This window comes from Poeciliopsis prolifica, unplaced genomic scaffold (genome assembly GCF_027474105.1).
Source record: "Poeciliopsis prolifica strain line A6 unplaced genomic scaffold, Auburn_PproV2 SCAFFOLD100, whole genome shotgun sequence".
Classification (NCBI taxonomy): Eukaryota; Metazoa; Chordata; class Actinopteri; order Cyprinodontiformes; family Poeciliidae; genus Poeciliopsis; species Poeciliopsis prolifica.
Window position 1 is genome coordinate 886,729 of NW_026562475.1, and position 23,272 is coordinate 910,000.

The 23,272-nt window shown below is 38.5% G+C and overlaps 1 protein-coding gene across 2 annotated transcripts in view; it reads right to left on the minus strand.

The window, feature by feature from the left end:
* gfra1a (gdnf family receptor alpha 1a) overlaps nt 1-23,272 on the minus strand; it is a 100,359-nt gene that overhangs the window by 25,673 nt on the left and 51,414 nt on the right. For both annotated transcript variants that reach the window (XM_055023409.1, XM_055023408.1), the window contains 2 exons: nt 3,708-3,886; nt 2,013-2,185 (listed from right to left, as the gene is read on the minus strand). In XM_055023409.1, the coding sequence (XP_054879384.1) occupies nt 2,013-2,185; nt 3,708-3,886 (352 nt within the window). The remainder of the gene's footprint in view (nt 1-2,012; nt 2,186-3,707; nt 3,887-23,272) is intronic.

The window sequence follows — 23,272 nt, forward strand, 5'->3', positions numbered from 1 at the left end:
GATGTTGGAACACTGAGCTACTAGTTGTTTAGCTCCTTCCCCAGTCTTTGCATGTAACCCTTCTGACTAGGGTTACTTGAGTAGTTAGCATTCCAACAGATCCACATTTTCATCTCTCGCCCATTTCCGTCTTGTTCCAGTAGCCCATTTGTCATCAAGGTGCTCTGGTTCCCCAACACCTGACGCAGACCTTGTTTGGCCGGGCGACGTCTGAGCCGGCATGTTATGCAACTTAGTATCTCTCATGGTATGAGGTAGGCAGTAGCTTGAAGGGTCTTGCCTAAGGACCCAGACTGGATTCGAACCCTGCCCTCTCGGGTGATATACTGATGCCTTATGTATTGAGCTATCCAGTCAGCTACACAAGATACACAAGCTATATATATATATATATATATATATATGTATAAACACAATGTATTTTGGATGTTTGAACTATTAAAATTAATATTTCTATGTGTATTTATGGATTTTGTACCCTTTATTATTTAGCTTTATTTATGCTCAAGAAAAAAAAAGAAGGTTCTCTGAATAATTCCTGTGAACGATAACATTCAGAAGGAAAGAAAATGAGTGAGATATAATTCATCACTTTGTACTGTAATGCACATAAGTCAACCATTTTCTGCATAATTATAATTTCTTTGTAGCTCCACGAGGAATCAGTTAACTCTGCACCAGATCATCCACATGAACGCCTCCTTCCTCTGCATGATCTATGTAATCCCACCAATCTGGAGCAGAGTGGAGCAACAACCAGCAGACCAGATCTGACATATGCTGTGGGAGCCTGTGGAAATGCACGGCTTTAATCTATCAGTGCTAACTGACAAATGGACTGGGAGGAACCTGCATTGCAGTGAGACTTGTTGTTCAGCCCTCAGCATATGTCTGATGGATTGTGAGCGCCATGGAGAGAGTGGAGAGAGAGAGAGAGAGAGAGAGAGAGACAGAGAGAGAGAGAGAGAGAGAGAGAGAGAGAGAGAGAGAGAGAGAAAAGCCAAAAATTGAAGGAAGAGGAAAATTCATTGTATGGATTTATTGCCTTCATGCTGGCTGCTGTTAAGAGACGGAGGCAGGAAAGAAGGGGGGGACCAGAGGCCACAGACTGAGCATTGATGTCTAGTGCTTCCCTTTAATCCAACAGACCCCAAAACACGACTAAGTGTGGCCCCAAAGAGTATGAATCAACCTCTGAATCACTCTGTTAAACTCATCTGCTGCTCAGCAGCTGTGTTTCCATGACAATCTTTGTCAGTAGTGTTGTAGTCAAGACCACCTAACCCAAGACCAAAACAAGACCAAGACCAGAGTGCATCGAGACCGAGATAAGACCAAGACTTCTAGGGTCCAACACCCAGTCAAGACCAAGACTGAGGGAAGTTGAGATCGATTGAAGACCAAGAGCAGCGGCCCGCGCTGCATGACACGATGAATGTGGAATATGATCAAAATTGCTTCTCAAATTGATCTAAAATATTCACATTAACATAAAAACACCTACATATATCAATTTCCTGAGGGAGTCTTCCCAAGGGATCAATAAAGTACGAGTCTAAGTCTAAGTCTAAGTCTACTTAGAGCTGAAATACTACTGTTGTCACTACTACTTTTTCTCATGGGTAATTTATGTATGTTTTGTAATGTAATTTTCTTTATTAAATATGTTAAATACTAAAGTGTGTAAATTTTAGGACATTTTTAAGCAATCCATCTAAATTTTGAGAGAAAACAATATCAACATACACACAAACATCAGCAGGGAAGAGAAGTTAGTTCAGTTGAAAATAGGACAACACAGTTTGTAACCCAATGTGCTGTTTGAACATATTGACTTTATTCTTACTTATTAGATCAACCACTGTTCATCGCACTAGTTTAGAAGCCATTCTGTAATGTTTGGAGTCCAACTTCCAAACCTGACCAATATCTTCATCTCATCCCACTGAGCTTTTCTCTCTTGCCTGTTTTCTTCATGTTTCACCATTGTGTCACATTCTGCTGTGTCCAACCTGCAGATGTAGTTGGTCCTGCAGGAGGCCTGCAGCTCCAGACAGTTTGGCATCTGCTTTTCCTCGTATGAGCAGACAGGGACGATGGTTTGACGCCTGCGTTCGGAGCAAGCCGTCTGGTCGCTGACAGGGCAGGAGCAGAACAGCATGCCGTAGCTGTGCTTTGGAGGAACCTGTGTGTCAAAAGAGGAAGCTGTTTTGAAATCAACATTAGCTGTGTTTCAACTACAAACGTGAGCAAAACTTTGTCAATGTTCTGCTACTGTCAAAAAACACAGTTTTGCAATTGCAGTGGTTTTCTTTAAAATAAGAAACACATGAATGAGTTTGTTCACAGGATAAGTCTTTAAAAAATGCACACTGCCATCATCCTCATCATCCTCATCACTGTCACCATCCTCATCATCGTCATCATCGTCATCATCGTCATCGTCATCATCGTCATCATCCTAAAACTATTTCCTGTCATCAATCACACAACTTGTGTGACAAAAAAAGTGTTTCCATAGTAATTTTACAAATTAAAACAAATTCCGATGCTACTCCAAAAAATACACATCTCATTCTAACGCCAAAACTTTTTGATGAAAAAGATAATTTTTTTTTAATTGTCCCGTTTCCACTAAGAAAATATATTCTCATAATACCAATTCTCACAATTTTATTGTAATGGAAAAGAGCTATTTCACCATGAGATTTCTGCTCTATGTGTGTAATGTTCTGTGCATCAATATCAAGTTAAGTTGCTTAACTTGTTAAATTGTTGCTATTCGACATCAAAGATATATTTTTTTCTTTGTTTTCAACAATGGAGAACCAAGACACCATCTGGAAATTGTTTCTTAGCTTTATTACCTAGAATGAACATCATGCCATTTGTTTGAATCATTATTTGTTTGTCTTGAAACTAGTGTATTTCACAAAACCGCAATAGAAACATTCTTTTTCTCATTGACTGGTGGAAAAGACTATGACAGCTGGATGATGGCACAGCATGTTTTTTAATGACTTATCACATCAAGAAACATATTCTCGTTTGATTTTAATTACATTTCTTATTTATTGGAAACAACACAACGGTGAAATTGTAATATATAGCCATATTGATAACGTTTTTTGTAATGGAAAAGCAGCTACTGTGGTTGAACAAATACAGGAGGAAACCTTTACGGTTTGCTAAACAGAAGTGAAAAATGTTTTTTTGACAGTTTGCTGATTAGTTCCAAGACTTGAATAAATTATTTTGGTTAGTATTCTCAATATTTCATTGCACTGAAACCAAATAAAAGCATCAATAAGATGAAGTAGTCAACAATATCAAGAAAATGCATAAAAAAGTAAAGACCCTTCCATAGAAATAAAAAATACATTAGTCTATGATTGACAGCATTTTTCATTCTTAGTGGCTTTCTATTTATTTCAGGTGGAACCAGCAAGATTGTTGTGCTGAGCATCATGGAGGCTGGACTGCAATCACAATACAGCAGAAACATACTCAGTGCTTCACATCACAGCCTTGCCAAACAAAAGAAGGCTTACAGTTTAATTTAAGTTTTGACAGTTTCTCAAATGAATCTACTTGAAAATAACGATTGTTTTCTTTAAAAAAAAAAAAAAAAAAAAACAAAGCACATTTTCTGGTGGTGGACATCAAAATGTTGTTCATCAGCAGTTGCATTGAGTTAATTGTCTTACCTTGTCAAAGAACTGCCGCAGCGCCTTGTGGCACTTCCGTTTGTTGCAGATCTCTGCGGTGGAAACGCGGCTGGTGCAGGGGCTGATGTAGGCTGACCGGTACTTCTTGCACGTATCGTTCAGGTTGCAGGCCTTGGCCGCCGTCAGGCAGTTGTTCTCTCGGGCAACCGCAGGCTCTCCTGCGAACACAGAGACAAACGATGGACAAAATGATGTCGTGACAACACAACTGCTTTAGACATTTACATTTTCACAAAAAAAAAAGATGTTTTTATCAATTTAAAAAAAAAACGTTTTTTGAGTCTATATATATTAAATCTAGCTAAATCTGTATCAGCAGACATCAGTCCAAGACAGAGAAATAGCGTTGATTTGATTTAAAACATGTCTTTTTTTTAAATACAGATATAAATGTCATGAATTACAAATGTATTTAATAACTCTGTACCAGTACAGCATACACCAACAGCTGCACAATGATGGTAAAACATAGAAAAACAACTTTTATTTGTTGAGTCAGTGCAATTAGAGTAGAGCAGCCATTAGTGTTTATTTGAGCAATTTTTATTTACCAAAACTGAAAAAATAAGTAATATAGCAAGTGAAGGGACCAAAACAATAGGTTGACTAGCTTGGTAAAACATACAAAAAAAATAAACTGCTGATCAGTGTGAAAATAAGTCCAATATTTCATTTTAAGATCTACTTATTGAATGCACACACACCTATTCACTAATATTATAACAAATGGTTATTGAGACATTCTGATACAACCAGTCAGATGATCTCTATTTGGCCCTAAATGAGCAGAACAGCAGCAGAATAAACGTTTCTTTTTCATCCATGCAAAAAACAAAACCAAACATAGAAAATCTAAAACCCAACTCAGATGTGTACATTTATGTTTCCAAATCAGATTTGTGTGTACAGTATGCGTTGCAGTGGAGCATCCTGAACACAGCCCTGCTTATCTGTCACCTCACACTGATTCTCTATTTTCCCCGATGTATCATTAATCAACATTTTCATAGACTTCTGAAGTTTGGAGTTTTTTGGCATGAAAGTGGGTTTAGTTTTTGTTCTTCCCACATGCGATGGTCTAAGACACGTTTATTGCTAACAGTAATTAAAATCTCCAGATGAGCAATGTAACCTGCTACCGCGTCCTGTGGGTTCTCAGCTACTTCACTGACTTAAATTGTTAAACTTTCACCCAAATGCCAGATGTTACAAGAAAAAAACAGTGTTCATGTCAGTGAACGTTTTGTCTTCTTGCCTTTAGTCCCTACATTGTTAGCAGTGCAGCTAGCTTTGATGTACTCTATGATCCAACCCAGCATCTTCAGTCATCAGTCAACTCTCAACTGTACTGTGAAACGGATTGTGACAGCATCAGGTCTCACCTACCTTCCCATTATCATCTGCTGAAAGCCTCCAGCAGGAAGCAGGTCATGGATAATCAGGCAGCATTTTACAACTAAAAGCGTTAAAAGCATTTGGATTTATTTCTGACAGGAGATTGGCAGTTTCAAGCTGCAGCAAATTGTCATCATCCTCACACATCACAAAGTCAGGAAACATAAATTTTATTGTTAATGCTCCCATATTACCATAAAGATGATCTCTTCATGGTAATGTGGGTGCATTTAGAGTACTTTTTATCCAAACACCTGAGATGTTCTGTCAATTGTAATTCCAAAGCCGACAATGAAAAAGACAGATATAGATACAGATTCAGATATAGATACAGTAACTAGCTGGGAAATGCAGCCTTACTGTGAAACTGTTCACCAAACATCATGGCTTAAACTTAGTCTGAGACCAGAAGAAAAATATCTTGATCACCTGTCAACTGAAATGCTTTTTGTGAGAAAATCAAAACAACTTAAAGTTACCTACAATCAAAAAATAATCCCTGTATAGATTTCTCTATTTTTACACATTGATATGGTCTGCTGCTCTCATTTCTGGGATTTATCCCAGGGAGCTGGATTTCTCAAGACGCCCAATCAGAAAACTGAGAAATTGTGAACGATGACATCAATTTTTTTGCTGTTTTAGAAATGTAGTCTGCTTGTAGTTTTAGTCATGGCAGCAGAGGAAAAGAACAAAAATGTTTGGTTTGTGTCGGTTATTCTTACAAATGCTGAGCAATTAAAGCTGTTAACCATGTCATAGCTCTGCTCTCCACAGTGTTTGGCATAAATCTCATTTTCCAATTGGCTCTGTTAATAATGAAAGTGATCATCTACAAAGTCTCAGTTGGTGGAGATCATCCACAAATGTTGCTGCACAATAAATTGTCCCAGAAGGTATTATGATAAATAACATTATTGTTGTTTTAAGATCATTTTTCACGTAATACAATTGCAATACCACAATAATGCAATAACACATTATCAAAGATCAATAAAGTTTAAATTGTAATGAACATTTAACACTGGAAGACCATTTCAATATTCAAAATAAATAAACAACAAATAAAATGAAGTCTCTGTAAACAAAAGTGCCCTTAAAAAAAAGTTTAGTTGAGACCAAAACACCAGACTGAAGACTTTGTCATCCAGATATTGGTATAGAGAGAAAAACAATAAATAATGTAAATGGACATTATTGATCTCATTTTACTATCATGCAAGTAATTGATTAATTGATTTATTGCTTTTTGTACTCTTCCTCTGTTCCACAGCGCCACTAGTGAGCTGAACTCCTGTTGCACTCCTGGCAGATGGCATCGTCTCTCACACTCACATGCAACACCCCCCCGAAACACACGCACATGTGCACACACATAATGCTCAGACAGGGCCCGCACCCTGTTGGGGTTGGGGCCATCTGGAGGCCTGGTGGTGGGGGAAAAACCCCCCTCACCCCTCACAGCGGCTCATGTTTCCGATTCAGTCTCAAATTGATTATCATGTCGTCTGTTTCCTCCAGTGCCACAGCTCCCTCCCGGCCCCCCTTTCTCTGTGTAATTACAGATGCCATGGGATACAGCGGGTCAGAACCTGACCCACCCCGACTCCACCCATGCCCCTCATCTGAACCGCCATTCCTCCATTCTGGTGACCAGCGACCGCGTGAGGCTCTGGATGCAAACCAACCATTAGTGCCCATCCTCCGTCTCCCATCATCATCATCATCATCATCATCATCATCATCCATCTCTTCACTTTTTTGTCCTACTGCTTTTGTTTTCCACTCGGCCATCTGTCCCTTTATTTCCCCCTTTAGAATAAGGTGAAGCTTTTTACTGGCTCTAAGTGGTTTCTAATAACTCTTAAAAAATCTCCACGTATTCATAGTAATTAAGGCCTAAAAACCATCTGCCTTTTCTGCTTAATCCTGATTTAAAGTTTTTGGATGAAGTTTGAGATTTGAGTGAGAGTGTTGTTCTGACTGCTGGTCAGCTGGAAAGCTGGGAGCACTTGACTGGTGTTTGTTTCCACTCCTTCACTCTGGGGCCTCTCCAGCTGTGGGTTCCTGCTGCGCCACCGGGGGAGCCGTCTGTAATTCACAGGCTCTCTGTTTGCTAAGTGCAATAAACAGAGCTATTTGTCCTGGTGGCATGGCAGCAAGAGATTACAAAACAAACCCTCACTGCCACGCAAGAGGAAACTAAACAGAGGCAATGAGAGGGGAAGGTTTAATACACATTACAGTCAGTGCTAGCTATAGTGAAAATATGTATATAAAAAGCCTCAAATTGAACAATTTTTTTATTAAGGCTCTGTCATCTCAAGCAGTTAGTTTACCTTTGTACGTAGGTGTTAGGTGGGGAATTCAATCTCTTAAAAAGTTATAGGTTCCAACTTTCACCCAGAATTATCCAATGTCAAATATTTAATGGAAATAAGGCCTAAAGTAGCGTGGCCATCGCTTTCCTACACAGTTCTGCTTGGTTCTCATTTCCTTTCACTTCTCTGGCTAGGATTTCTCCCATTTAAGGGGCTTTATCCAGTAGATAATCAACAAGTATAATCAGCAAGGAGAAGAAAAAAGTGTGAGTGATGACGGTGATTTTCTGCTTGGTTTTAGAGTAGTACTCTTTCTGTAGTTTAGCAACAGCAGCAGAGGAAGTGAAAGAAAACGTTCAGTTCCCACTTCTAAACACTGATTTAGTGATGTGTGATAAACAATACAAAAAATGCTCACTGATAAATGCAAACACCATCATGGAGAAGCACTGTAGTGATGATGTGCTGCAGGGCCCGTGTCAGAAAGAGTCAGGGGTTCTTAAAGAAACACAAGCTAATTTTAAGGTGTCAGATATGGCTAAAAAGCATAGTTTAAGTTATTTTTAATATATAAAACATATTCATAAGAACTGTAACAGTTAACAGTTACTTGATTGTGCTATGAAATGGCACTATGAGGAAAACACATAACACACTCTCTTTAAAATTATTCTGGTATGATCCTTTCTAAAACTCTTTGGAAAAGATCATACATCTACCAATTAGGATTCAACTCTTACTTCCCTCCAGTCTCACCTTAAATGTTTGTTGCAAAAAATTTTCATTTTTGTTTCATCCATCTAAAAAAAAGTTTGAGTAAACTCTAAAGCTCAGTTCAAAAAGGGACAAGAAAGTCATCTCCTCTAGACCCCCCTTCCCCAAAAAAACAAATCCACATGTGATGGCAACACACCCAGTAATATTTCAGTGGCAACTTCAAATTATTTTGTAATTTTAAAATATTTACAGTATTTACAATATATTTATATATTACAGTATATTTACAGTAAAACGGAAGATGACAAATCAGAGAACCTGGCACAAACATGGAGACACTGGAAGAAGCATCAAACAGCATAAAAACATCACAACCAGACCTGAATAACATCAATAACCTTCCATGTCTTCTGCTATGTATATTTTCTTTCTGGATAATATCACAAGGTCAAACATAAAAGAGGAGCAGAACTTTCAAAGACTCAGCAAAACAAAGCAACGCATACTGGCTCACTACCGGGCCATGGTTCTGATCAGGTAACAACTTGTTTAAAGGTCCAGTGTTTTGTTTTTAAATTCCTTCCTGGACTGGAAATTATTAAGAGGTTTTAAAATGAAACATAATGAGGGGATAACGTAGTGAGTGTCTGATTCTTCCTTTCTTGACATTTAGAGTTTGATCCGCTCTTTCTGGTCATTTCACTCATTAAGTTTCCAAAACAAACATGACTAAGACATGACAAAGCCAAATGAGCTAATTTAGCCTCAGTCCTTTGTTCATCATTAGCCTCTAAGTGATGGAGGGTGATCGGGGGGGGGGGGGGGGGGGGGGGGGTAAAGGGGGGCTGTAGAGGGGCAGAGTTTGGCATTGGAATGCAAGATTTAACAAAGACGTGAAAAAAACACAAGATGAGTCAGCATCTGGTTTAACATGTTTTTTTCTTTACATGAAACGTTCATGTGAAATTATTCTATTCTGATCTGATCCTGTTTTGTGTCTGAGACAATTTCTGAACATTTGTTATGTACAATTTTTAAACCATAAAGCTTTTGAAACTGCTAAATATGTCTGTTTGTTCAGTATTAGTTTGGGATTTGATCATCAATAAATGGCATGATATTTATTACTGTAACATTAATAAAGTAAATAAAAATTACTAACATGGCTTTGATAAAAGTAAGATTTCTGTTTGATTATAGCTCAAGTCTTGCTTCATCCAAACATTTTTAAACACCTCACCAATCCTGAAAATGTTTAACTCTTTCAGTTTTCTAACAACTTAGCAGAGGTGCAGTCACTGATGACGTACAGATCAGATTTAGTTTCTGAGCGTCTGTGTCATAATGAAAACGGACTTATCCAGGTTTCCAGTTGATTACTTTCTCCAAACACTCTTCATAGCCACACACAGTTTCAAAGATCTACACCTAAATCAACTGTGTAATGCCTCATTATGATTTAGCAGACTGAAAGGAAAACCAGAACATTATGGAAGTAGCCTGAGTTCTTTTCTCTGCCAAACTGCTTTCTCCATCACTTCACTGATCATCATTGGTGAGTTACACCGCCATCTGTTTTAATGGCCTCTACACTTGAAAGTGCAAGACAAGCAAAAACGGAGAGTGGATTGGTCAAAGAAGAGCCTCAAGGTTTAGTCATCCTTCTTAGCCTTTCCCTCTTTTCTTTTCTCTCTGAACTATGAACCTTTTTCCTTTTTTCAGTGCTCCTCTGAATCTCCGTTGGTCTCCTCCACCTCACTTTCTGCCACTTTCTCTGAGTTAATAATCTGCCTCTTCCTCCAACTGTCCCAGTGCAATAAAGCCACATGGCACTTGCTGCAGCAAATAACATAACTCACAGTTGCTAGTAATTGATCCCTGTAGTGCAAAGTCTTTCTTTCTCCCTTTTCCCTTCTTGTCTGTCGCTGTCTCTGCCTCCTGTGGAACGGCTCTTCAACGCTAACAAATTTTCCCCTTCAGGTTCCGTAAATTTACTGGACCTTATTGGCTCAAACTCCAATAAAATCTGCCAAAGACAATTATTTCTGTGTTTCCCATTGCTTAATTTTCATTTTTCTGACACTGCACCACAGTGCTTCCACTGCCAAAAAACCCTCCAAGCCCAGCACCTCATTTCATTCATGCTGCTTTGCTAACATTATACATCAGGTCTGTGCAGATTCCTACCTGAATACATAACATCTTCCATGTGCCTCATAAGTTTCTCCAATTTCATACTTAAAACTCATTTGCTTGCCTGAAATGTAACTTCTTCTACAAATTGCTCATCCTCAAACATGGGATTATGGGTTCTGGAACTGATGATGGGGTATAAATACAATCTGAGAGTAAATGCTGTATCCTGGTTAAAAAGTTTTCTTCCTCTCAACTTTATGCTAGCTCATCCTAACCTTCCTCCTTTGTGAAGCCCTCTGGTCTGCTTTGTAGCATCGCCAAGCTCCTGTAGAATAGTGTAGGATTAGGATTAGCCATCCCTGTGTTTTCAGATGATATAGTTTGAGTCATGACAAACAGAGATTTGATTTTATGAAGATAAAGCACCAAATTGATCAAATTTGACTGATCACTCAGCTAGGATTTCTTCTGATTCAGAAAGTCAATTCAATGCAATATGAATCGAATAGATTAGCTACGATGGAATTCAGTGAATTAAATAGAGGTTCAGGCAACAGAGAATCTTTGTTTTCTGTTGCCTGAACCAGAACTGTGGCATTGTTTTAATCAGTTGCCTAATTGATGAAATATTCTGTTTGCTTAAATTGTCAGTTGAAAAAATTTTTTTAAAAAAAATAATAATTCCTGAAAAATATATTTTTGAAGGAGTTGAACTGCAATCTCAGTTAAATAAATTATTAATCTTTCATATTAGGGACTATTAAAAGATAAATATATACATAAATGTGAACTCATTAATTTTTAGGGATGTAAAGTCAGATGAAGTATGACCATAAAAACAAGTATTCATAAAAAAATGGAGGCATTTAAAACATTTTAAAAAACATCTAGCTTCCATCCAGAGACAGAATTTTATTCTGAATACACAGTGGACACAGCCACATAATACTGTGTGAATTAACTGAACTGGGTTAATTTTCTTATCTCTGGTATCTAACACCAGCCCACCTAAAAACACAAAATTTAATGTTGAAAAATGCTATTTAGCATGCTGTTCTTATTTCATGACTAAGGAGACATTGAGAATTGGTTAGAAGTAGATTTCTAGTACATTCAATAAAAGTTCGTTTTTAAGTATATTGGACCAAAAATTTGAATAATGTTTCCAAAACCAGATTTCAAAACCCTCAGTTCGCCCTTTATACTGCTAATTTGTAAATAGATAGATTTTTCTAAATAAACGACTTCCAACATTTTTCTAGCCTAATGTCGGCTGTTTATTGTCTGGACAACCATTCTTAAGACTCTGCTGGTGACCTAAACTAGATTTCCAGTTAAAATTGAAGAATTGTAAACTAACTTGCTGGTTTGACAATAAATCAGAAATTAGTTATTTTTACAAATTCCAGGAAGGCTTTGGAAACCGTTTTCTTATTCATATACCCACCACCATGCTATCAAATCTTGCTGTATGCTTTCCAGTGTGAGGTAGACAGCAGATCAGACAGCTAGAAAGTTTGGATTTTAATGTACTAATCTGAAAAATATAGTTTAAAAAATCATTGGAGGAAACTGTGAAAGATCTGGATTTGTATCAATCAATCAATCAATCAAATTTTATTTGTATAGCACATTTCAGCAAGGCATTTCAAAGTGCTTTACATCATAAACACAAGAACACAAAGTCATGCAACATATAATAGACAATACATTGTTACATATTACATTTCAAAAACAATTCTAAACAGGTGTGTTTTTAATTGCGATTTAAAAGAAGTCAGGGTTTCCGCTGTTTTACAGTTTTCTGGAAGTTTGTTCCAAAGTTTTGGTGCATAGATGCTGAAAGCTGCTTCTCCTCTCTTGGTTCTGGTTCTGGGGATGCAAAGCAGTCCAGAACCAGAAGACCTGAGAGGTCTGGAAGGTTGATACAACAACAGCAGATCTGTGATGTATTGTGGTGCTAAACCGTTCATTGATTTATAAACTAACAACAGTATTTTAAAATCTATTCTTTGAGCTACAGGGAGCCAGTGGAGGGACTTTAAAACTGCTGTTATGTCTCTATCTTCCTGGTTTTAGTGAGAACGCGAGCAGCAGCTTCTGGATCAGCTGCAGCTGTTTGATTGATTTGTTGGACAGGCCTGTGAAGACGCTGTTACAATAATCAATGCGACTAAAGATAAACGCATGAATGAGTTTCTCTAGATCTGGCTGAGACATTAGTCCTCTAATCCTGGAGATGTTCTTCAGGTGATAGAAGGCTGACTTTGTAATTGTCTTTATGTGGCTCTGGAGGTTCAAGTCTGAGTCCATCACTACTCCCAGGTTTCGGGCCTGATCGCTAGTTTTTAGTTGTAATAACTGAAGCTGTGCATTGACTCTAGATCGTTCCTCTTTGGGTCCAAAAATAATGACTTCAGTTTTGTTTTTGTTCAGCTGGAGAAAGTTTTGGCACATCCACACATTTATCTGTTCTAAACATTTATTCAGTGATTGAATGGGTTCAGAGTCACCTGGTGACATCGTAATGTAGAGCTGTGTGTCATCCGCATAGTTGTGGTAGCTAATATTATTTCCTGTTATGACCTGAGCTAGTGGGAGAATATAAATATTAAATAAGAGGGGTCCTGAGATTGAACCTTGGGGTTCAATCTTTCCATGACTTTTTAAGACCCAACAGAAACATTGTTTGCATGTAAGCAAGTTTTCTAAATTCTGCAATAAAACTTTTTTTTATCCAGGTGGCTTTATTTAAACACTGAACAGCTAAAACCTTACAGTGTGGCGCTTGACAGAAGCTCAAAATAAACTACAGAGCTGTATTTCATCCAGTATGGGAACAGATGTAAACACTGACATACCAATGCAGATGTGTGGTAACACATGCAGCCTCGAGAATGTCTCTCACTTAGAATGTCGCCACTCCTGACCGACTGGTAAGCTCGGACTGCACTTTCTCACTGCACTGTGTCAAACAAACTAAACCCTTTGAGCAACCTGTTTCCCTCCTCGCCTGTGAGGGCGCTGCTCCAAGAACCTCTGAAGAACACATTGAGTGCAGCAACTTCCTTCTTTGCAATAATGGAGTGGTGTTGGATTTTAGTGGTTGTAGGATTTCTATTTTGTCTTTGGTAACCAAAGATGATAAATTTGTTTTGGTGTTTTTTTTTTTTTTTTTTTCCAGAAACCCCTACGCTATAGTTCATTTTCTGTTTTTTCCACTTGGTGTTCATGTATTTGAACCGTAGCAGAGTTCACATGCAAATTAACTGAAATGGAGGTTTTAGAGTTAGTGTTTTTGGTCTCTTCAGAGTTCAGTTACACATCCTCACCTCCACAAACAAACTGGACTTTCTAGAAAATCTAGTGGTAGAACTAGACCTAAAGTGGGTTTAACAGGGCTGAGGTGGATGGACCTTTAAAGGATAACCAACAGTACCATGCAGTGCCACAGATAAACAAACTGACCCGCATAGTTTTTTTTTCCTCAGCAATTCTGAAATGCTCTGATCTCTGTAAAGACAGTGAGGAAACATTGAGATGTCAAGGGATGTATAATTAAAATAATACTTTGATAAAAATAAAACAGACAGACATTCAAAAAGCTAGGAATGTAGTGCGGACAGAAGCATGACAAGTGCTGACTTGAGCCTTAGAATCAGCGTTACAGCAGTGCATTCAACAGACCAAAACTGAAAAGTAATAAAAGTCAAGAAAGGAAAAGTTAGGAAGAGCGGAAGGAAAGAGTGGAAGGAGAGAATATCCTTGGCCCTTCACAGTAATGAATCCTCAGCGAAGTCGCTTTCATAAACCCATCTGCCAGTGTGAAGATCAGCCTGTAGAGGCAGGCTCTGTGAGGCCGCAGAAGAATATATGGCTTTTTAATAATGTCCACAAACACATTCGGTGCAGTATTGTACTGTACACCACCCCCATATCGCTCCGGGCCAGTCCAGGGTCTGGACCTAGTATTTACACTCCTACATCCTCTGCATTAACATTTGTGACCCTGAGTCAACTAGAGCAAGCACAAGTTTAGAAAAAGTTATCCAGCATTAATCTGTTTTCACATCAAAAACTTCTTTCTGTTTTTTGCAGTTGCTAAACTAGATAAAATGTAATAGAATAATTTCTGCATTAAGATGTTAAGACCAGTGGTATGGACGCGATTCAAACTCAAAACTGTTGCCTCTAATTGTTTATATAAAAGTAAAAGTATTATTCCTCAGTAGATTCATATTCACATATTTTTCTCTTCCACACATGGTAATGTTTCACCATTAGCATCCATTATCTGGTTTAGGAAAAATAAACTGTCCTGACCTTCTGCTTACACATTCATCTGCGTAAAGTAAACCAGCAGTTGGTGAAACTAGCATTTGCATAAATACAAGCTAAGAACAAATGGATTCAGAAAACAGATGAGGATCATGATGTGATCTTTATAGACTGCTGCACACGCATTCATCTTCATTTCACATTACCTGGATTGAAAACATATGGAGCATACACAACCTGGAATGAAGAGATGTTATGCTTTTGTTCTTAAAGTTGATGAGATGGGCTTTGTGTGTTTTCATTTCCAGTTAAAACTTGCTATTATGTGAAATTAAGGCAAACAGGACAGTTCTAAGACCACAAACATCCACAAACCGTTCCTGGCCTTAACAGGAAATATTGCGATTCTGCTTCAATAAACAGCTTTATCTTCATTAGTCCATTTGTTTTTATAATAGTCCCAAGAAATAGTATCCACAGGAAAGCCCTAAAAAAATTGGAAACTGGTATTGGCTTCATCAGTGCATATCTATTAATAAGTCACTAGCAGTAGCAGACTATAACAGCCTGATATCCGGTAGATTCAGTTCAATTTGTGATCAGAGCTGTTAAATTTATTACATTTTCAGCAGGTGTGGTTCTCTTTCACACGGCACTGATCAAACAATCAAGACAGTTTGAAATCCCTGTTACCCTCCTTGCCTGTAGAGGCACTGCAAGGAAAAACTTCAGAAGAAGACACTGAGCACAACTTCTTTCATCACTAAATGTGAATAACAATGAAACAGCTTCAGACTTTAGAGGTTGTAGGATTTTTCTTTGCGTCTTTGGCCAAAGACCATGAGATATTTTTCCTGCTAGTGCTGGACTTGCAAGTTTTTTTGGTTTAATTTACCCAGAACACCTTGCACCTGTAGTCCACTGTCCCTGTCATGCTAACCACTGACAAATGTATTAAATTTCATTTCAATCACACTGACACCAAAGTTTTTAAGTGGACCGGAGTTTTTTTTTTTTTTTTGGTCTGGATCAGAGTTTGATTACACGTTTACACCTTGCCAAACGAACTGGAGATTTTAGGCAAACAAACTACAATTGATTAAAGCAGAATAAGGAAGTCTGATGTGAATAAACCCACCAGATACCAGACCCAACTCCTGAGAACCTCTGGTCTGAAAAAAAACTTTAAGCGAAGCAGAAGTCCTGACTAGTTGTAATCCAGACAACATATTGAAGCAAATGCCATCGTCGTTCCACCATTTCCCATCTGCCTTCCTCATATCTCAATTGTACCCCAAGTAGCCATTTTCTTTAGTTTAATATATGAAACCACCTCCTATAGCTCAGATGGTCTGCACTCCATCCCCAGCCTCCAATATCTCCTGGCCCTTCTGCAGCTCCTGTCCCCAACGCGCCGTCCCTCTTTGAACATCAAGCAGTCCATGCTGAAGATGGATGTGGGCATCTAACAACTGGAGAGCCTGTTTACCCCAGAACAAAACTGCAGCAACAAGCACACGGCCCCCATGAATGCATTCAGCACCTGAACCCCGCCCGCCCCGCCGGCTGTGTTTGGACTGATTTACAATAGTGGCAGCGATGTGCCAATGAATTTGTTATGCAGCTGGGAGAGGAGAGGCGCTCGGGAGGGAATTACTGTTGTCCATAATTAGTCCTGCTGGTGCTCTCTAAAGGTGTATATAATCCAGAAGAGAAACAGGAAAGAAGCAGTGGAGAGAGGAGACAGAAGGAGAGAAAAAAATGAAGATGGTTCTGTCCTAAAGAACTCATCAATAACAAACACCGGAACACGCTCCATAAAACCAGATCATGGCTGAAATTAACATCACCACCTTGCCTCCATCAGCGATCTTTTCTCATTTCCCACCAGTAAGACGAGTTGAAGCCTTTGCTGCTATTTCTTTATGACAGCAGAAGGTGATGGCTGCTGAAAGCAATCTGACAGGCCCAGGACTTTTAGATCGATAGCTGGGGTGGGGGTGGTGCTGAACTTCACCAGTGGACAAAGAGAGAGAGACTGTCACTGCTGAGACTGAATGAATACATCACTGGGATTACTCGCAGTCACATCTGACTACTAACCGCCCACACTTTTCTAATCTCCCCACCTGACAGGACTGTCTAAACCTGAATGAGAAGCAGGTAATGATCTATAAGCAAATCTCTGCATCGAAACAAAGGTTTCAGACTCAAACAAATGAAACGACATCAATGAAATGTACTGTTTTATGCAGTTTTATGTTAAATGTGCACTTTTGAGCTTTATATCATGTTCTAATGTTATTCCCTAATCAGAAACACACTTGGAGAGTTGCCTTGATTCTTTCATGCATGTTTGAGAAATCCTTTAATCTCCATGGCAACCATTCAGTTCTGCAATTTACCTGGCAATACCAGGTGTATTGTAAACGTAGCTCCGCCTCTGAGCTGCGGTGTCCTTCTGCCTCTCAGAGCAACCTTCCCTGAGCTCTTTCAGACAAGCCAGTAGCAATTAGCTCTATTAGTGGGTTAATAGAGGAGCCATGTTGGGATGACCTTCTAAAGGCATAGTTTCAGAAACAGCATGAGTTTCTGAAGAAACAGAAGCTGAATTTCAAGATGTTAAAATGCAATGTCAAATTTCTTTTCAGTCATATTTTGATACATACACCAAAGGCACATTGTGTTCCAGCACAATGTGCCTGGAACACCCATAGTACTGCCCCTTTAAATTCATGGTCCTTTGGAATTTTGACCTTCTGCAGACACAAGTTGATTATAGCTGAAGATAAAAGAAGCATGATAACATGTGTCACAGAGTAAAACATTTCGTAATGATCAGTACAGTCTTGTTAGCAGGTAAAGGTCTTTTAATCTGAGTATTTAGGATGCATTGATCCACCATTTGTCACTTAGAGCAAGAAATCAATGTTATTATGAGCTAAATAAAGCAGAAACTACCAAGGAGACACAAAAAGACAAATTGAAGTTGACTTAAATTCAGAAGGGACAGAGTCTGGTTCACACCAACATTTACACATTTAGACATACCGTATGCTTTAAAACTATTTTATGTGAAGTATGAAGTGACATATTTAGGAGTAGATATATATAAAATTCCCTTCTCACCCACCGCGGGTGGTTCTTATCCTCTGAGCTTGGGTCCTCTACCAGAGGCCTGGGAGCTTGAGGGTCCTGCAGTATCTTGGCTGTGCCAAGGACTGCACATTTCTGGACTGAGATGTCTGATGTTGTTCCTGGGATCTGTTGTAGCCACTGCTCCAGTTTGGGGGTTACTGCCCCGAGGGCCCCGATGACCACAGGCACCACTGTGGTCTTCATCTTCCAGGCCCTCTCCAGTTCTTCCCTGAGGCCCTGGTATTTCTCCAGTTTCTCGTGCTCCTTTTTCCTGATGTTGCAGTCACTTGGTATTGCTACATCTACCACAACGGCTTTCCTCTGTTGTTTATCCACTACGACAATGTCTGGTTGGTTTGCCATTACCATTTTGTCTGTCTGGATCTGGAAGTCCCACAGGATCTTAGCTCTGGCGTTCTCCACCACCTTTGGGGGTGTTTCCCACTTTGATCTTGGGGTTTCCAGTCCATATTCTGCACAGATGTTTCTGTACACTATGCCTGCCACTTGGTTATGTCGCTCCATGTACGCTTTCCAAGCCAGCCTGGAGAGGGACTGGAAGGTGAAGACCACAGTGGTGCCTGTGGTCATCGGGGCCCTCGGGGCAGTAACCCCCAAACTGGAGCAGTGGCTACAACAGATCCCAGGAACAACATCAGACATCTCAGTCCAGAAATGTGCAGTCCTTGGCAAAGCCAAGATACTGCGCAGAACCCTCAAGCTCCCAGGCCTCTGGTAGAGGACCCGAGCTCAGAGGATAAGAACCACCCGCGGTGGGTGAGAAGGGAATTTTATATCTTTTCCACAAATATCAACATCCCACAAGAGAAAACACATCCCTTCTCTTTACAATTATTTAATACAACTTTACAACCTAAAAATAGAAAATATTAGTCCTTTAATGGTCACAATTAACTTCAAATAATAGATATTTCTTATAAATATAAGTTATGTTTTCAAAAGGCCATGATTATCACTCTGAATAATAATTTTCTTTACTTAACTAGATTAAGTAAAGAGAATGTCTCCATGGTCTGCATTGAATTTTATTTAGGGGAATCAGAGTAGAAGGAAGTTTTCAAATTTCACATTAAATCCTAATAAATGTATGAAAGTTATGAATACTTTTGCAAGAAGAAGTAATGTTGCAGTAATTACCAGACAAAAGCAAAATCCATATTTGTATGAATGAAGTTGTGAACGTAGCGCTCTTACGATCCACAGCCAGAAGTTTTATTATGTCTGATACTGAATTACACAATCAATATATGTAATATATTATCAAACCAGTCTTTCCATGTTGGCTGTTTTTGTTCTGTGTGTTGATTTTTAACTTTTTTTGTGGGAAGGGTGGGAGGGAGGATATTGACCAAGTGATTGCCTCCTCTTTTATAATTAGCTGTTTAAACCTGCACCACAAGTATTTTCAGAAGCTTAGGATCCTTTTGATGGATGATGTTCATTTTCACTTTCTGTGTCTTGGATGGGTACAGGCATCCAAGTTTTTTTCCAGAGCTATATGTTTTTAAATGAATATGCTGGCATGCCAAACCTTGGCTAGAAGATGGATGAGAAGTGCTCTACCTCTACTGGCAGGTCGAACGTAGAAAACAGAACAGGAGGGTCGCAGCGCGGCGGGAGGGCAGGATGGGGAATTAAAGAGTCTGTGAAAGCAGCCTTATAAGGGAAGAGGAGGGAGCTGAGTGCTGCAGACAGCATTCAGACTGCTGACAGAGGGAGATGACAGCAGCAGGAGAAAGCGAGAGCGACCGGAACCGAGGTAAAGACAAAAGCAAAATGTGATGGGAAAAGAACAAAAAGAGAAGGAAATAAACACAGACAAGTTAGAGGAAAAAACATATTTAAACAATTTTAACAGGTTTAATGAGAACTGAGCTGTTAATTTCACATTTAAAAAAATATTAACATGGTTCTTACTGTTATTTCATTACTTTGTTTTCCAGACAATCATCTGTTTCACTTGTCATTTATTCAATCAATTCAATCTGCTTTTTCACATAAACATGCACTTAAAATCTTTTTCAACAATTTCAGAAGAGTTTTATGATTAAATTTAGCAGAGATTTGTACATATCAGGCTCTTTACAGATAATGTTATTTTTACTGGTTTCTACAATCACTAGGATTTTGGGAACACTGAATTATACAGCAATCATTTCAGGCATTTGTTTGTCTCTTTAAAACAGTCACATTAGGCACAAAGCCATTCAGAGTTACATCACATTTGGTCAGATTTTCTTATGATCTCCACGAAACATTAAGGAGATCTGGGAACATTAAGAGAAAGGGAAGAACCAAAGAGAGATGATAAAATAAAAGAGAGACAGAATAATAAAACATAACAATTAAATTGAGATAATAATAATAATAATAATAATAATAATAATCATCATCATCATCATCACATCCCTGTTCAATATAATTTCTAGATGGGCAGAACAATATATTGAAAATATATCAGCGTCACAACAGTGTGAGCATTATTCACATCACAAAGTGAGATAACTGTTGATTAATATGTCCTGAGAGTTATGAACTTCTGTTTTATACTAATGTAATATTCAGCCAGATATCCAGTCTGACAGCAGTAGAAGCTAAACTAGAGACTCTGACGATTCCCAAAATACTGAAGTTCACAGATATGGAAGCACTAATGGGAGCTGATGCTGCAATCATAATATTTACCAGTATTATCAGCAGTGCAAGACTTTCTGAAGTCCTAAGAATAAGAATAACACTCTAAAGCAGATAAAAATCATACCTGTACCATTCACAAAAAGAGAAAAACATGGCATTTCTTAAAAAATTATTATATATTTTTTTATATTGCAAAAATATGAAACAGTTGTTGAATTTTTTTTTTTACCAATATTGTTTTTTACACCTAATTTCTAGCATATGTTCCAACATCAGAATTATTTTATTCAAATTCTATGGAAAACAGTTGAAGCTGTATTAATAATTTTGACCCTGTGTGGAATAGAGACACTCGATACATTTAAACCATCCATCCATCTGTCCTTCGATTTTTGAACACCCTTGTCCGTGTCAGGAAGGTGCTGGTGCCTGTCTCCAGCCGACGTTTTGGGCGAGAGAAGGGGTCACTCTGGACGGGTCTATAGGTCCATCGCAACATTTAAACCAATTTTTGATTTTTGTACTTTTTGCTCAGTTAAGCTAGAATGGCTCCAGTCATTCCAAAGCTTCATTAAAAGGTAAAAAAACAAACAGCTTTACTGAAGCCAACCTTAAATAGTGACCTATTATGTCTAAACAAGAAAAATTAAAAGCCAAACAGGGATATAAGTGTAAAATCCACACAGCGCTGTAATCGTTACTCTTCATTTCGTTGACATTCAATGAGCTCATAAAACCATTTGTAAGGACATTTGGGTACAGGAACTTGCAGAAAAAATTATCCCTGAGGATTCAGACCTAGAAATGACTGTAGAGCAGTAACCTCTAATCCATAGCCTCACCCAAACACCAACCATCTTAGTTTAATCATGTCAAGCCCAAAAGAACATCAATACTTTCCTGACAATGCCATCTAATTGGTTGCTGAAAGCGGTTTGCTGATAATGCTGCTCTCAGCAGGTCTTATTGACTCCTTTTGCAGCTCAGTTTTCCTCACAGAGCAGAGATACAAACTACAAATGCATATAATCATATCATGCTGCATTTCCTCTTCCCGTAGAAAAACTCAATAAACTAATCCTCATATGTCCGTTGTTATAACAAACAGCATATTGATTTCTTTCGCTTTCTTCAGAGATTTATCGCTGATTATCTGTGATCAGTGACGCTCTGGATCTGAGCGCGCCGTACACGGATGTGACGGGGCAGCAGAGGAGGTCACAATTAAACCAGATTAGCTAATAACGGCTAAATGACTTCACAGGCGACCCCAGGCTCATTTTGTGACCAATGACTTCCTCTGCATGCTCGTTATTTGGGAGGATGAGAACAACGGGTCAGTGTTCTCAGATGGGGTCTAATTATATTCACTGGGGACTCTGTCTCATTTCAAAGACGATCCCATCAGTGGGCTTTTCATCAAAGCTGCTTCTCATCGGCAAGGTTTCTGCTTTCTGTTACATTCAACAGTTTGTTTCTTCACATTGATTGTTAGTTTGCTATCAGCCTCTGCATGGCTCACGGTCAAAGCTCCATTCTTCACCTCCGTTCTGTACATTTCAGCAAATTAGGACAAAACAGAAAGCACTCAGAGGAAATAAACAGCAACCTCAGAACTCAGCCATCCATTTGGGCTAACCGCGACACAGCACCACCAAGTATTTTAGAAATCAGCCTGGCTGAATTACGATCTGTGAACAGTTTTCTATCCATCACAACAAGATGAAGGTGAAATTGGCAGGTGGTGAAGATAGAAAAGCGTCGGTGGAGATTTACTGAGTGTGTGGTGCTCTTTACCCACACCCGTATATTTATTTGACCTTTTTTAACCTAAAATACTGCAAAATGTCTCGGTGTCTGGAGCTGTGATTTTTACTCCATCTTTAAACCCATTTTGCTTCTTTTTAGCTAATTGGCTTGTAAATGTGTTACTGATGTGTCTGCCTTGACTTCAAAAACCAAACTTTTCAGACAAAACTTTTTGTCAGTTTATTTCTCAAGTTTCTGGACTTGCAAATAAAAATAGTGTCTTTAATTTAAGCTGTTTGTGCATTCCTTTACATTATTTACTAATGGTGACCCAATAAAATGCAAAATCTACAACAGAAAAGTAAAACCATAAAGGATTTATACTAAAATGGAATTTATCACAAAACGGAAATGCTAAAATATAAGCTATGCTAAAACAAACTTGCTAAGTCACAAGTTATTCTTATATGTGAGTTATACTAAAACATAATGAATGCTAAATTGCAAGTTACGCTTAAGTCAAATTTATACCAAAACATAAGTTATAGATTATGTTTTAGTATAAAACACAACTGCTAAACTAAACTAAAAGTAAAGCTGATGCGGAATTTATGCAAAATGCTAACTTCTGTTTGGTGTATTTCTCTGTTCTCATAACTTCCATTGTGTCTTTTGCTGCTGTGTTGTGACTTAATGTCCTGAGCTGTTTTTGTTTTGCATTTTGTTGACCCTTCTGGACCACCATACCTTCGGCACCATTACTAAAGCCTTAAAGGCAGAAAGAATTAAAACTCATGTTTGGTAAGCATTGGAGCTCTTTTCATTTATATGTTTTTATATTGACATTTCTTTAGCTTGTCAATATATGGTGTAGACATAACACAAGTTATGTCTACACCATAACTTGTGTAGACATAAAGCATTGTTGGCTAGATGACAAAGACTGAGCATAGAGGTAACAGAAAACACTGGGAACCTTAGACTGTAAGGCATCATAGCCTCTGACAAAGCATAATGACTCTTGAACTTTGGGATTTTCAACAATATAATGAGTTAAAAGGACTGGATCATACAAGTCAAAGTCAAGTCTCCTACTTCAATTTATGAAGGATAAAACCCATTGGCTGCCTGTTCACATAATGAATGATCTCT